The 17,062-nt window shown below is 48.9% G+C and overlaps 1 protein-coding gene across 1 annotated transcript in view; it reads left to right on the top strand.

The window, feature by feature from the left end:
* shank3a (SH3 and multiple ankyrin repeat domains 3a) overlaps positions 1-17,062 on the top strand; it is a 299,427-nt gene that overhangs the window by 261,014 nt on the left and 21,351 nt on the right. Inside the window, 8 exon segments of the mRNA XM_056282699.1 lie at positions 4,108-4,183; positions 8,166-8,248; positions 10,306-10,430; positions 10,645-10,780; positions 15,508-15,588; positions 15,848-15,871; positions 16,377-16,504; positions 16,778-16,883. Of these exon segments, the coding sequence (XP_056138674.1) occupies positions 4,108-4,183; positions 8,166-8,248; positions 10,306-10,430; positions 10,645-10,780; positions 15,508-15,588; positions 15,848-15,871; positions 16,377-16,504; positions 16,778-16,883 (759 nt within the window).

Genomic DNA, 17,062 nt, shown 5'->3' with positions numbered 1-17,062 from the left:
GTAGCGCCTCCTCTGCTCGGTCAGGGCACCTGTTCGGGGGGGGGGGGGGGGGAACTGGGGGGAATAGCGTGATCCTCCCACGCGCTGCGTCCCCCTGGTGAAACTCCTCACTGTCAGGGGAAAAGAAGCGGCTGTACCAGAGGAGGCATGTGGCCCTCCCCGGATCAGCAGAGGGGGTGGAGCAGCGACCGGGATGGCTTGGAAGAGTGGGGTAATTGGACGGGTACAATTGGGGAGAAAAGGGGGGGGGGGGCAAAAGAGCACGTTGCCCTCCTCCGCTCATCTCTTGCTTGTGTACATGTGTGCAAATGGGTATGCCTGTGTCCCTTACAGTGTGTGTGTGTGTGTGTGTGTGTGTGTGTGTGTGTGTGTGTGAGTGTGAGTGGACACGTCTGTGTGATAGATGAAGGTGGAGGTGAGGTTATCTGTACTATCAGGGCCTTGCCTGCGGACGCTCCCGGGTCATACGTAACAGACGACAGTAGTGATGAACGAGCTGCATTACACATGTTTAGACTGCGTCTGCTGCTGCAACATGATGTGCACTAACACACACACACACACACACACACTCCCTCACGTGCACTAACACACACACACACACACACACACACACGTTTGACGCTTCATGCACGGACACCTGCAGCAACGTTTATGCATAGCCACTCCGACATGCAGGACATGCAGGACATGCAGTAGTCACACGGGCACGTACGGACACACAAACAGTCATGCACACACACAGAACTGTGATTGCATTTCTAGCTGAAGTGATGTGACCTGATGAGTCTGAATGAGGGTGTGTGTGTGTGTGTGTGTGTGTGTGAAAGCTGTGTGAAGGGTAAAAAAAAAAAAGACAGGCTGTTTGTATCCAGGAGGCGGCGAGTGCTGAGTCATCACCCCCTTCCCCCCCCGAACTCCGCTTTTTCCACCATCCCTGCCTCCCTCCTGCATCCCTCCTATGTGCTATGTTAACTCTAAATGGCACCCTTCCCCTCACCCCCTCCTCCCCCGAACACCTTAACCTTCTAGTCCGGATGTTCCCAAAATACAGACCCAACCACCTTGCTCCTCGTGCCTGCTGACAAACGATAATGTGCAAAAAGCAGAGCCTCGCTCCTCGCCATCCGAGATGCAACTCACCGTGAACTCCCCCCCGCGACCCTGAGAGCAGGATAAGCGGTTTGGATAATGGATGGATGGATTTTTTTCCCCATTTTTCTCCCCAATGGTACTTGGCCAATTCCCCCACTCTTCTTCCCGGTCTCTGCTCCACCCCCTCTGCTGATCCGGGGAGGGCTGCAGACCACCACATGCCTCCTCCCATACATGTGGAGTTGCCAGCCGCTTCCTTTCATCTGACTGTGAAGAGTTTGGCCAGGGGGGCGTAGCGCGTGGGAGGATCTCGCTATTCCCCCCCAACAGGCTTCCCGACCAACCAGAGGAAGCGCTAATGCAGTGACCAGGACACATATCCACATCCGGCTTCCCACCCGCAGACACAGCCAACTGTGTCTGTAGGGACGCCTGACCAAGCCGGAGGTAACACGGGGATTTGAACCGGCGATCCCTGTGTTGGTAGGCAACGGAATAGACCACCACGCCCTCAGAGTGCATTTATTTTAAAGCCTTGGACAGTCCCACCTAAAAGATTCCGGCAGTTAATTCTCAGGTGGGGCTGACTGACAGTTTGGGGGTTATTTCCCGCAGTTGGCGGCAGGTTTTGGTACTGTGAGGCAGTGTGTAGTCTCTGTACTGTGCAGCACACCTGACAGCTGCTTTAATGCCCACACAGTCACAGTTATTAACAAGGACCATGTAGCCTATAGATTTTATCAGGGTTCATAGATGGTGGATGATTGACAGCCAAGATGAGGTGTGGTGGTGGGTGTGAACATGATTGACAGCCACGAGAATCGTCCAATCACATTAGATCAAAAAACATTAAAACAATACCAATTCACTGCCAATACAAGCGGGAGTGTCTGGGGCAGCACAGAACAGCGCCCCCTGGAAAATCTGAAGAAACCAATCAGACAGCAGCCTCAGGTCACCTGCTCGCCACAAGTTTGAGGGCTTACATAAGGTATGGTTTGGCCGGCGTCCCTCACCCAGGAAGTATATGTATTCAGACAGGAAGTATATGTATTCAGACAGGAAGTATATGTATTCAGACAGGAACCAACTAAATACCATTTGAACCAATGTTTAATTCTGCTGACAGGCGCTCACAGACTGACAACACTTTTATTTATGATTATTTACATTATACAACTAAATTATATTTAACATGTTTAAGTAGATTTTCATCTCTTGGTATTTGAAGGGGGTGGCACCCCAGCACCCTGTACTGGCCAGCCGCCACTGGTGGGGGGCACCCTCACTGAACAAGACCTACATTTGAGTGTTGGGACATGTTTGGGGGGGGGGGCAGTATGAGTGGTAACCTGGAACTTGCACAACAGCACCGTCTTTCTCAGGACGGGGAACGCAAAACCAGAGAAGGTCAGATCAGGAGCACAGGAGCAGTCGCGGGAGAGGAGGGAGGGTGGAGGATTTGTGAAAGGTGGTGAGCACAAATGGGGAATTTTGGGTTGCACAAAGGAATTTTTTGTTTCTGTTTGCAGCCGCCGGTGAACGGTGAATGCTTCTCATCAGAGTGGTGGGTTGTTCTAGCTTGTCCGTCTGTCGCCCTCCCAGACACAGTCGGGTGGACAGACTGGAGCGGAGCTGCGCCTTCAGAGTTTCTGTAGTTACTCCTTCATTCTGTCCCGCTCTCGGCTTCTTCTGCTGCTCTTACACCACCGGTTCCTCACATGGTCTTTCTCTCTCATGCTCAGACTTACACACACACACACACACAAACACACACACACACACACACACACACACATGGTTGCTCAATTAAAAGTGTCTGTGGTGTGAAAGGGTGTTAGGCAGTGCAGTCAGCAGACTGCCATTTAGTGGCGGTGCAGTGAATGTTAGTGGGGGGAGGCATCGATCCTTATCCAGACTCCTATAAGATAAATCCTCCCACGCAGTGACACACACACACGCGCACACACACACACACATGCACATTGAGATCCAGGCAGGTCCCAGCCCTAGAATAAATATATATATATATATTATATATATTCACGTTATTAGAAACACTCTACTTTCAAGGCCCATTGTGTGATTGATTTTAAATATAAATATTTTACCATATGATTATTATGGACTGTCAGCATATAAATATAAATATTTTACCATATGATTTTGATGGAGTGCTGGCGTGTAAACAGCAGGTCCCTCGCTGTGGTTACTGAGTTCCCCTCTGACGAACTATATAAATGTGTTGACATGCTGCTGCTGCTGCTGCTGCTGCAGCTGCAACACAGATGCTTGGCCTCAAGTTTTGTGAGGGTGCAAGAAGTCGAGCTACCACTGCTTTATGTTTTGGGGCTAACGCGAAAACACATTACAGTATCTGCTTCGTAGCTGCCACCGACCGCGGTGCTGGACGGGCTGCTGTGCCCCGTCGTAACGGTGCCAGCAGTCCAGGCCCAGCTCACTCACTCGCACCCTTCAGTTTCTGGACGGCAATATTAAAAGTGGTGTAACGACGCCACACACTGGCTGGTGTGGCTGAAAGCAGCAAACTGTGCCTCTTAGTAGGCGCGGGCAGAGCCCCCGCTAGGACGCCACCTTAGGTCAGCGTTTGACAGTACACCTCCACTTTCTGACGTTTTGTGACATACGGAGTTAGGCTGAGCATTCTGCAGCACGTGTGTTGTGTTTGCCGTGTGAGCTGCTGTAGCACCCTGACAACGGTAACACGTCCAGCTCAGTGAAGAGTGTGAGCCCTTGTCTCGCTGCGTTTCAAGGATTTTCAGAGAAACCCAGTTTCTAGGAAGATGGACTGTTCACACCTGGAGACGGTTGAGAGAGTCATGCTCGTTTATGGGGAAACAAGTAACAGTAAATAACAACAGTAAAAATCAGGTCGTATGTCAGCGCAGCGATGACGTGTGTGGAGGCAACGCGTCACAGCGTTGATGCAGTTGAGACGGTGGAGCGACTGCAGTTTATAAGCTGTTCATGAGTGTCCTTGTGTTTTCGCAGAGACTCGGGAGGACCGCACGAAGAGACTTTTTAGACACTACACTGTGGGATCCTATGACAACTTCACCTCATACAGGTAGCCCTCTCTTCAACAGCTTACGAGTTACTGCCGTAAACCAGTTAAGTGTGGTTTTTATTTTTTCTATACTGCACACAACAGTTTTAGGAAAGCTTCTCACGGCTTACTGACATGAAGTAAATAGGATTTTAACTGAACGTTTTGGGGCGTTATTTTTTTATCTTCTGAGGAATTTTGGATGCTGTGATGTGCTGCCATCTAACGGTAGCAGACCTGTAGTGCACTTACTTTAATAGATTTAAAATATATATATATATACACATACACACACACACACACACACACACACACACACACACACAGTGATGAGCCAAAACATTATGACCACTCACAGGTGAAGCGGGTCAGAACACCTCTGAAACGGCAAGGCTTTTGGGGTGCTGCTGGTCAGCAGTGGTGAGTACCTCCTGACAGTGGTCCGAGGAGGGATAAACCACAAACCGGCAACAGGGTGTTGGGAGCCCAAGGTTCATCGATGCACAAGGGCAACAAAAGCTATCCCGTCTTGTCTGAACCGACAGAAGGTCTGCTGTGACACCAGTCAGAAAACTTGAATGACGGTTACGGGAGGAATGTGTTCCAACACACAGTGCGTCACACCCTGCTGTGTATGGGGCTGTGTGGCCACAGACCGGTCAGAGTGCCCATGATGGCCCCTGTCCACCAGCAAAAGCGCCTACAACGGGCACGCGAGCATCGGAACTGGACCTTTGAGCAGTGGAAGAAGGTCACCTGGTCCGATGTGTCCCGTTTTCTTTTAGATCCTGTGGATGGCCCTGTACATATGTGTTGTTGACCTGGGGGAGTGATGGCATCAGGATGCACTGTGAGAACACGACAAGCCAGTGGAAGGCAGTGTAATGCTTTGGGCAATGTTCTGCTGGGAAACCCTGGGTCCAGCCATTCATCTGGATGTCAGTTTGACACGTGCCACCTACCTAAACATCATTGCAGACCAGGTACACCCCTTCATGGCAACGGTGTTCCCTGATGGCAGTGGCCTCTTTCAGCAGGATAATGCACCCTGCCACACTGCACACATTGTTGGGGAATGGTTTGAGGAACATGATGAAGTGTTCAAGGTGTTGTCCCGGCCTCCAAATTCTCCAGATCTCAATCCAGTTGTGCATCTGTGGGATGTGCTGGATCGACAAGTCCAATCCATAGCGGCTTCACCCCTAGATTTACAGGACTTGAAGGATCTGCTGCTAATGTTTTGGTGCCAGATACCACAGGATGCCTTCAGGGGTCTTGTGGAGTCCATGCCTCGGCAGGTAGGTGCTGTTTTGGCGCCACACTGAGGACCAGCAGCATATAAGTTGTGTGGTCATAATGTTCTGGCTCATCAGTGTATCTGAGCATGTGTTCATGCATGAATGTCTATGCAGCTCAGTAAATGTGTGTGTTTATGAGTGCCCAGTGCGCGCGCACCCACACACACACACACACACACCTCCTCTAAAACTGATCTATGGGCTCTGAGTGCTGTAGAAAGCTTTGCATAGTTGTGTTATGATGCAAATCTGCTCTAAATGCCAGAGTGTATTGGAGACAGGAGTGCGGGCCTGAGAGGGTAAGCATTGTTTCTACCCACTCAGCTCGCCCTGAAATGAAACGCAATGCCAGGAAGATGTTGACATCTTTAGTGGGATAAATGTCACTTCTACAGCCTAGCGGTGACAGGTTATAACGTGTACATAACAGGTTATAATGCAGGTTAATACCTCCTGGCAGGTATTAGCTTCCTACAGTCTTCATACGTATAGGTGGGCTCGAGTGTCTTTTGCTGGTTCACCTACAGAGAGGCCTGCTGATGTTTTTAGGTGTGTTGTGTTTCTTGGAAAAGGGAAGGGAAGCAGGTGTCTATGACACACGTGGGCCAATAGAGAGGAATTGGAAAGAGTACAAGTTTACTGCTGCTTTTCATAGATCTACAATGATTCACGACACTACACCAGTTTAACAATGAAAACTGACTCACTTCGCCATTAGAGAGACAGTTATTGCCCGAGGATGCCAGACAGGATGCGCCGAACCAGCGCCTGAACAAAGTGACAGGCTGCAGGATGTTTTGAATGCCAGCACGATGCGCAGTTAGAGGAGCACCTTGTCGAGTGGATTTGTGTGATTTCTAAAACTGAACTTTGAACACTGTTGTTGAATTCCCCGTGTCTTCGGAGAGCTCGAGAAAACCACCAGCTCTGTGAGCTGCGAGTGCTGCATCACAGTATTTTGCATCGACTTTGTGGGCGGGTGGAGATTCTGAAGAAGGCTGATGGCGGTAATGCATTAAAGGTGTATTTTGGGAGATACAGAACAGTGATGAAACAGAGTGCAGGGGATGAAAGCGCTTGGTTTAAAGCACTGCGTTTTAGTGCTACTCAGCATCCACCTAGCGGTTTTTTTTTATGCAAATAAATCCATGTTATGAAACCAAAACTTTGACCTCCCTCCTGCAGAAAAGTTTGTCACGGGCCTCCTGGCCCAGCCAGCAGGGGCTCTGTGTACCCTTGGTAAGTCTGAGAGTGCCAAACTTTTGAACGAGTTGTGGTTGACCTGATGGAGACTGCAGCCCCCTGCAGAGTTCCTTCTTGAACACCAGCCCCTCTAAACCCGTCCCAGTGGGTGGAGAGGGGTGGTTATTCTGCACACCGGTAAAAATTCTCTTGCAAAGGGGTTCAGGGTGCACACGGGCAGCAGTCTCCTGAGACGTGTGTGGTGTGACAAGGTTGTAAGATGTAGGCACACAATCAAATTGTAGCTGTATGCCATGTTCAAGTACACCACGAAATTATGACACTTGTCTGTTTTTGGTCAGATTTGCACTCAGTGTATAAAATATTAGGACCCCCTTCACAATATTGAGTTGGATCCCTTTGTGCACAATCCATCCATCCATCCATCCATTATCCAAACCGCTTATCCTGCTGTCAGGGTCGCGGGGATGCTGGAGCCTATCCCAGCAGTCACTGGGCGGCAGGCAGGGAGACACCCTGGACAGGCCGCCAGGCCACCACAGGGCTCCTTTGTATACAATTCACATTTTAATTGCCATTTTTACATTATTCATATGTCTCCCTTTGACAGTTAATCAATGGGTGGAACCTGAAAGAACTCCTAGCTTTCAGGGGGGTTTTGGACTGTTTCAGAGAAAGAGCAGGTGGTCCTATTATTTGTGCACTTGGTTTGTAAACACAGAGACGGCCGGTGGTCTTCTTGCTCTGGGATTTGCTCTGCTGCCATAGACGACCATTCTAACTCTGCTTTGGCTTTGGCTCACCGGCTTTAAATGGAGGTGTGTGGTTTGAATCCAGTTTGGGGCTGTTTGGAGTGAGCGTACCCACCACCCAAATGCGCACACACACACACACACACACACACACACACACACACACAGAAACCCACAATGAGGAAGATGAGGCAGTGATGAACTGCTAGCTTACTTCCCCCTCTGTACTTTATCAGTGGATAGCGTGATGCGTGAGCCGTCTGTCGGTCTCTGTAGCAGGAGCCCTCGATGCCCTGCTCAGTGGTCGCCTCCATGGAAGGATCAACCAGCAGATTGACTCACTCTTAGGTTTTATCCCACAGACATTTCTATCACAGTGGGAGGACACACACACACACACACACACACACACACACACACACACACACACACACACACACACACACACACACACGCTCCCTCTGTCTCTCCCTCTTACTCTGTCTCTCAAAATACTGTGCAACCCCGGGGGAATCCTGAGCCGTGCTAGGCTGCAAGGCTTTTAAGTTGATTGGGTCATCAGAAAAAGAGGTACAAGTGCTTGTGGTGTGTGTGTGTTTGTTTGTGTGTGTGTGTGTTTGTGTTTGGGTCTCTATCTCCTCCCACTTCCCCCTCACTAACACACACACCTGCACTCATTGCCCCCCCCCCCCCGTGTGTGAGGATGGTGTGAGACTCGTACCCGCTCTCCCTCTGCTCTTCCCTGTACAGTGATTACATCATAGAGGAGAAGAATGCTGTTTTGCAGAAGAAAGAAAACGAGGGCTTCGGCTTTGTCCTGCGGGGAGCCAAAGGTAAGATCCATGTGGAGATGTGTGCACATGCACACACACACACACACACATAAAAATGGTCAAACAACACACCCAGGAGTTCTGAAGAACTACTACCACTACTACTACTACTACTACTTTCGGCTGCTCCCGTTAGGGGGCGCCACAGCGGATCATCCGTCTCCATCTCTTCCTGTCCTCTGCATCTTCCTCTGTCACACCAGCCACCTGCATGTCCTCCCTCACCACATCCATAAACCTCCTCTTTGGCCTTCCTCTTCTCCTCTTCCCTGGCAGCTCCATATTCAGCATCCTTCTCCCAGTATACCCAGCATCTCTCCTCCACACATGTCCAAACCATCTCCATCTTGTCTCTCTTGCTTTGTCTCCAAACCGTCCAACCTGAGCTGTCCCTCTAATATACTCGTTCCTAATCCTGTCCTTCTTCATCACTCCCAGTGAAAATCTTATCCTCTTCATCTCTGCCACCTCCAGCTCCACCTCCTGTCCTTTCATCAGCGCCACTGTCTCCAAACCATACAACATAGAGTTATAGGAGGATTGTATATTCTTCAGAACCAGGAGTTCTGAAGAAGTGGTCCATAAACACCTTGGTCTTCATCATGTGTTCGTGTGCACAGTGTGTACATCTGAGCTGGTCGTTGTGTGAAGCAGATTGTTGATCTGAGTCACACAGTATGCCCCGCTCACACACATACAATCCCTGCTCCATGAGGGAAAGTGTGTGTGTGTGTGTGTGTGTGTGTGTGTGTGTGTGTGTGTGTGTGTGTGTGCTTGTGTATATAGCCCCTGTGGTGGCATCATCCTTGGCAGAGCTGTCAGCTAGCTGTCCCATCTGTTCCCTGCACATGGCAAGGAGAGATAAACTTAGTTGCCTTATTTCTCTCCTCCTCTTCCTTCCATCCAATCCTCCCTGTCCTCAGTTTCCTCTTTGCCGCCGTTCCTTTGCTCCTGTTCATCCCCCCCATATTTTCTCTCGTGTCCTGTGCCTCTGCAGTTTATTATCTGTAGTCGTAGCGGCAGTGCTCGCAGTTGTGATAGTGTTGTAGTAGTAGAAGTAGTACTATGGTGCCTCACACATTTTAGCTGGCGTCTCCTCTCATCTCTCATGCTCATGCTCCTGTCCATCACCCAACGTTCACTTTCCTAGTGCACGTGCCAGCTCCCTTCTCGAGCGGGTTTCTATGGCAACCGCTCCCCGGCACCTTGCCGGGAGTTTGACTGCGCTTTCCTGCTCCATCACTCACAGCAGTGGATCCTGGCTCACCCCCTCTCTCTTTTACTCCACACACACACACACACACGCACACACACAGACACACACACACACACACACACACACACAGACACACACACACACACACACACACACACACACACACACACAGAAAGCCCAGTTCACTTAGTGGCTCTCTGACAACGTCGGTGTGTCAGTGGTTTAGTTGGATTCACTCCAAGATTAAATGGAATTTGTACTCACTTGAGTGTGTTTGTACACACACATGCGAGTGTGTGTGTGTGTGTGTGTGTCTTGTTGTGAGGGGGAGCATGTTCTGTTGCACATGTGCAGGCATGTGATTGAATCGGACCATGTGTATGAAACAGGCAGCCACACTCCGTCCATGAGGGAGCGACCGGGTCCATGTCTGATGTGCACACGTCTGATGCTGACCTTGTGTGTTGTTATTACTACACACTGGAAGCACCTGTGCCCTGTACATTGCTCAGCTGTCCAGGCTTTTTGTTATCATTTACTAAACAAGCTGGGTACACTCTCAAAAAGACCACGTTAAAGAAAGACAGGATCCCTTTTCTCAGCAAACCCATAAGAACAGCCCAGTTCTTCTTTACTTGAAGCAAAGAGTGCATACGTCATCTTTTTTTTTTTGTTGTCGCTAATATTCAGTTGGGGTCCGAGTTCCCATTTGCAAGTCAATGAGCCAAAAAATGCCATACAGTGTCCTTTACTTTGCTTTTACCATGTCAAGTCAAGTCAGTTTTGTTTGTGTAGCCCGTTATCACAGATTATGTGTGCATAAGTCCATGTCTCTCCCCAGCCGAGACGCCCATCGAGGAGTTCACACCCACCCCAGCCTTCCCCGCCCTGCAGTACCTGGAGTCTGTGGACGTGGAAGGGGTGGCCTGGAGGGCCGGCCTGAGGACAGGAGACTTCCTCATTGAGGTAACTGAGGACAGCCGTGCCCACCCCTTTACATACCTCAGGGTGGTCCCCTGATGGTGGCCTTAAATGGATGAAGCGGCACAAAAGAGGAAGAAGAAAATGCGACGATGTGCCTTCATATATCTGCTTCATTGTCTCTCTGGGTGTGTGTGTGTGTGTGTGTGTGTGCGTGTGCGTGTGTGTGTACTTGCATGTATGTGCACTCTCTCCGCAGGTGAACGGTGTGAACGTGGTTAAGGTGGGCCATAAGCAGGTGGTGTCTCTGATCCGGCAGGGGAACAACAGGCTGCTGATGAAGGTCGTGTCCGTCACACGCAAGCCCGAGTCTGAGGAGGTCGTCCGCAAAAAAGGTAAAGACCAGAGGGACGGTGAGAAAGTGAGTGGATGGTGAGAAACCGTGTGTGTGTCTGTGTGTGTGTTGGCGGTGGATAATGCTAGGTAGAGGAGGAGGAACAGGTGAAAGATGAGAGGAAGGAGTGGAGCTATGAAAGAGACTCAAGAATGCACCGGTCAGAGGAGAGATGAGAGGAGAGGAGCTCCTGACTTGAAGCACTGTGTTGATTTCATACAGAATGCGCTAAGAGGCAGAGGTTTGATTTCCTCCCCTTGCACCCTGGCTCCATCATTAGATTCTTCATTGGAGTTTTCCTCAAAGAACGACACCAATTTGATAACGACCCTTCTGCTTAATTAAAGCAGATGATGGCATGATGAGTGGGATTAGCCTTTTGATGAGCATTCCTAGCTGGACGTGTCTGCCGCTGCATCATTAATTATGCAGCGGTGATTCAACTGATACATACTGTTGTTTGCATGTGAGCCGATGGAAGATGGCCTCGTGAACGGAGCGCTCCAGAGAGGACGTGTGTATTTCTGTTGTCAAGGTGATTTCTACCACATTTGCCTGCTGTAAATTCATGTGGTTTCCATGTCAACCACAGCTCATCATTACTCAGCTCCCACACAGTGCTGCCACAATGACCTGAGGACAGTGTAGACTCTGTGTGTGTGTGGGGGGGGGTGAGGGGGGGGTCTGTGTTCTTGTATGTGTTGTTGCTTTGTGGGGTAAAGGACATGCGTAAGTCCTTGATGGCTGCAGAGGAACAAAGACTATGATAACTGGGTTTGACCTGGTTTCACGAGGCATTACTAACCGTACCTTCTAGATCCCTGTAGAGCGGTGCTCATGCTCTCCGTCTGTCCCTCCCCTGCCTGCCACTCACTGTAGCATCTTACATGCCTCTCTCCATGATGTCTTGGCTACAGGAATGCACAGCACATACGAATACTGGCTAATCTAATGTCTTCATCAGAATCAGAACCAGAACACTTTATTCATCCCCGAGGGGAAATTGGGTTCTATTACAGACACTCAAGCTCTAGTAAGAAAAAACTAACAAGAAAATAGGAACAAGAAAAACAGAAACAAATAGAAATAAATAAGAAATAGAAATAAGAACAAAATATATCAACAAGCATGGTGCACATAACACCACCCTATCTATACTGCACTAGCGCAGCACACAACAACAGCACAAACAGAACCTGACAGGGTAACACAAGTGGGAGGGCAGACCAGTGACCATGAACTCCGAGTGTGTGACCCTCTGAGGGAGGAGCTGTACAGTCTGATGGTCACAGGCAGGAATGAGCTCCTGTGGCGCTCTGTGGTGCTTTTCAGCAGAATGAGTCCATCACTAAAAGTACTCCTGGGCCCACCAGCACATCATGGAGTGGGTGGGAGACATTATCCATGATGGCACATCATTTCAACAGCGTCCTCCTCTCAGAAACTGCTGCCAGAGAGTCCAGCTCCGCCCCCACAACGTGACGGCCTTGCGGATCAGTTTATTGAGCCTGTTTGCATCTGCTGCCCCGACACACAACAGACACAATTGTGTGTGTAGGGATGCCCGACCAAGCTGAGTCCCCTTTCAGTGTGTTGAAACTTTCAGGTGTGTTGAATGTAAATCAGTCTTTTTGGTGAATGAATAGTGAATCTGGAACATCACGTGTAGTCATATCCACCAGTCTGGTCTACACCAAAATACCGGACAGTGTGTGACAGCTGCACTGTCCACAGTGCTGCAGCTCTCCAGCATGGCTTTATTAGGAAGCAATATCACATTCTGTGGGGAAAATAATTCAACAATCAGAGACACAGCTTATTCTTTTTAAAACCTCAGTACAGTAAAATAAACCTTTGTTGCAAAGGAAAACATTCATTTTCCCATTTCACTGACGGGGTAATTAGTGAGCAGGCCATCCACTAATGGCTGTATTGGAGGAAACACCGAGAAATAATTATCACGCAAAGAGGCAGAGACAGTTTATAAGAGCCTGGTTTGGTGTCTTCCTGTCGTTTTGTCATGAAGAACAAGGACTCGTGTTTCTCCCCCGTCAGGCGTTCCCAGATAGGCAGACCTTATTGTCTTCTGTTTTCCTCTGTATGGCGCTGAGCAGGCAGTGAGACAGTTGAGTGTAATGGGCATAACAGTGAAATTACAGCCATGCTGGCTGATGACATGGCAAGGGGGGGAGCATGTTGAGGGGGGAAAGAATGGAGCCTGGGATTGGCCCTTGGGGGACACTAAAGGTGACAAATAGTGAGATTAAATATGTAGGGTCTTGTGTCTGGGTAGTGTAGCGGTCTATTCCGTTGCCTACCAACATGGGGATCGCTGGTTCGAATCCCTGTGTCGCCTCTGGCTTGGTCGGGCGTCCCTACAGACACAGGTTGCCATGTCTGGGTAGGAAGCCGGATGTGGGTATGTGTCCTGGTCACTGCACTAGCGCCTTCTCTGGTGGGTCAGGGCACCTGTTCAGGGGGGAGGGGGAACTGGGGGGAATAGCGTGATCCTCCCATGCACTATGTCCCCCTGGTGAAACTCCTCACTGTCAGGTGAAAAGAGGCGGCTGGTGACTCCACGTGTATTGGAGGAGGCATGTGGTAGTCTGCAGCCCTCCCCGGATCAGCAGAGGGGGTGGAGCAGAGACCGGGACGGCTCGGAAGAGTGGGGTAATTGGCCGGGTACAATTGGGGAGAAAATCCCCCCCCCTCCAAATAAATATGTCTGGTTCTTTTGAAGGACATGGGATATTGAGGGGAAAACCAAAACAAAACAAAACAATGGATGGTACAGTTTAATAGTTGTCGATAGCTGAGAAGATAATGTTGGCCTATTCTGTTTCGTGTTAGTATTATTAAACAATATATAAATAATACTTATATCAGTGCTGAGACAGGGAAAAAAAAGCAAACATAGATGGACAGGAAAGATGACTTGTTTCAGAGCTGATGGAGGAGGAGGTCTGGCGTTGATGTCCGGAAGTGCTCCTAAATCTCCTTTCTCTGCTCTAAGCTTTGTTAAACTCACTCTCAAGCAGCAGTGTTCTGCCAGTGGGAATTGCTCTGTGCACACACACACACACACTCACACACATATACACACACACACACATGCAAACACACACACACACACACACACACACATATACACACACACACATGCAAACACACACATACACACACACACACACACACACACACACACACATGCAAACACACATGAAAACAAATTCCCTGCACCCTGCAAGGCCTCACTACTGCCACCGTTACCATGGTGACTACACTGCATGTTTGAATTAAGCGTTACATTACAGCGAGAGCATCTCTCTCTCTCTCTCTCTCTCTCTCTCCCTCTGTCTGTCTCTGTTCCTGTGTTTCCACATCATCCTCCATCTCCTCTGCTCCTTGCTCCTGTACCAGAATGTGCATGAGGGAGATGAAGATGTCTGATATGGACTGTGCCCAGGATGGCGTATGTACACAAGATCTGCCGCTGCTGACGGCAGCAGAATAGTCAGGCTGTGGTGTAGAATTAGGCTACAGTGGTGCATCGAGGCTTGGCTGGTCGATTAATGTATACAGTTGGCGAATCCTGTTTGTGTTGTCAGGTATTGGAAACTTAGGGATTTTTTTTCCCCACCAATGTGGCGCTTTCCGTGGTTGCAGCCGAGGTCTGTGGTCGTCGTCCGACAGTCTTCACTTCAGCATATTTTAGACTGCAGACCTAAGACTGAGGTGGATGATAGTATTGTTTTTAAGGTGGTTGGTTACAGTTTGTAGTTTAGGGGTTTAAAGTAGCTTTTTATTTGAATAGCCATTCTTTGACTATGTAGGTATTATGTTTAGCCGGTGATTTTTCCTTCATAGAGGGAAATGATATAGCCTGCTGGTGCTGTGTGTGTGTGTGTGTGTGTGTGTGTGTGTGTGTGTGTGTGTGTGTGTGTGTGTGTGTGTGTGTGTGCGCGTGTGTATGTGTGTGTGTGTGTGTATAGCAGGATTGGGAGGCTCCCCTGGGCTTTGGGGTGCATAGTCTCTGGTGTGTTATTCTGCAGCACTGTTGCTTTCCCTGTCGTCTGTTCCTCTGCTGGACCCACACATCAGGATGTTGTGCCTTGGGGAGTTTATTTTGTGCACCTGCATGTGGTCTTGCTTGTGGGTGGATGTGCATCTGTGACTTAGCTGCTGTTTCTGTATGTTTCCTACTGATGTACACCTGTCACCCTCTAGACAGACAACAGATTATCAGAGAGATGGGTGTTTTCCTCCCTCTCCTTCTGTTAAATCTTCATTTTGTGTTGTTAAATGTTCACTGTTCTGCTTGCATTTGGAAGATTCAGGGAACTAGGGATTCAGAGAGAACTGAGCCATACATTTACTACCTTTGGGTTCCTAAATGGAGAGGACATCTCTCAGCACAGAAACTGAGAAACTGATTTGGAGACAGACAGACAGACAGACAGACTGACTGAATGACTGGCTGACACATCGTGTCTATCAGCCAACAGCCAAACGGAGAACGGAGCATGAAGAAGTTGGGCTCCAACCATCGCCTGAACAAGGTGCTTGTTCAGTGTGAGGCGTCTAGCTCAGGTGAATTTGACCAGATTAAATTGGTTAAGACTGGATGGGCTTGCCGCCTTAGGGAAGCAAAGAGAGCACTGAGCCGCAAAGCCAAAGGATCTTCTTCCCCCTCGACATCAGCCTCAACACCATGCCTTCTCTCCACAGCTCCCCCGCCACCGAAGAGGGCTCCCAGCACAACTCTGACTCTGCGCTCCAAGTCGATGACCGCTGAGCTGGAGGAACTGGGTGAGTGTCAAGAGTGTGGGTGTACATACACACGCACATACACACATACAGACACAGGCACATGCACACACCTTGCACCAAGCAATTAGCACTCTTATTTCTCTACCTCTTCTTTTATGCTATGTTCTAGCTTTCCTTTTTTTTTGTCATTCGAACTTGGAAAATAACCTCATTGCTAGAATAGTCAGCTCTGTTAGCTCTGTTAGCTTGATCTTGTCGTTTTCCCCTCCTCCACTGACACTGTCTCTTTCCCACAAAGCTTCTGCTCGGAGGAGAAGAGGAGGTGAGTCTGAGGCAACAAGTTGTCACCTCTCTGCTCGTCAACGAGATTATTTATCCCTATTAAGACAATTAAGTAGCATTGATTAGAGCACCAAACAAAGCCCACAATTATGTGGACACACACACACTCTCTTGCTCTCCCATTTTCTCTCTCTTTCTCTCAGCACTCACTCGCTCCCTAGTGGTCAGTTGTGTCACACATTCTAGTGAGCATTCAGATGCATTTCAATGTTCAGCAACTCCCCTGTTTTGATTTATTTATATATTTGACTGGATTTTGTTTTCTGCGATGTCCGTCCAGCCTTTGACGTTGTGAATTGGACCGTATCCCAGAGCATGACCTCAAAGTTTGAGTCGTGTATGGCTTTATTTGATTAAAGTATGTCTTGTCGACCAAAACTAGCTTGTCAGAAATGATTGCAAGCGTGTTGTATGTGGGTCGTTCAAGTCTACAGCGTTATCTTAGTCTCAAAGCCTTTAGCTCTGCTGTCTTCCCTACCTAACAGAGAGGCTAGATGAGATGTTGGCCTCCCAGGAGCCCATGCTGCGTTCGCAACCCTCGGAGGTAGATTACAGAGCAGCAACTGTCAAACAGCGGCCTACCAGCAGGAGGATGACACCAGCAGAGATCAGTGTGAGTACACATAATGAAGACGTGTCACTGAGATAAAACACGTGCCGCAATGCTGGCATACATACCGACATGAAAAAAATCTTAAATACACATGCAGAGGGCACACAAGTGTGGAGAATCACAGAATCACACTCAGTCTACTGCATCGTAAGTTCCTACACTTGCTTCTCTTTATATAATGATGTCGTTTCTGTGGTTGTATTTGCTGCAGTTTGAGCTAGCCCACATGAATACATTAAAACAGACATGTTGCTGTTGTGTCTCGTGTTGCAGTCGCTGTTTGAGAGACAAGGCATGACCCTACATGGAGGGCTTCACCCAGGCATAGAAAGAGGTCACATACCGCTACCCAAAGGGATGTCAAGGACAAAGTCTTTTGGTAAAAGTCATACTCAGGATCACACTTCAGAGCAAGAGCACATGTGCAGAATGTGTATGGTGGTTATTAACTAGCCTAACTTGCACAGCAGATGTGTGACTATATATCTTTGGTAAGACTGAAGGATGGATTATGATATTGATCCTTTCAAGTTACTTTTGTCTGGTGGTGTGTGCATA

The sequence above is a fragment of the Lampris incognitus genome, chromosome 6 (assembly GCF_029633865.1).
Source record: "Lampris incognitus isolate fLamInc1 chromosome 6, fLamInc1.hap2, whole genome shotgun sequence".
Taxonomy (NCBI): domain Eukaryota; kingdom Metazoa; phylum Chordata; class Actinopteri; order Lampriformes; family Lampridae; genus Lampris; species Lampris incognitus.
Note: the sequence above shows the minus strand (reverse complement) of the source record. Positions and strands in the feature narration are given on the sequence as shown.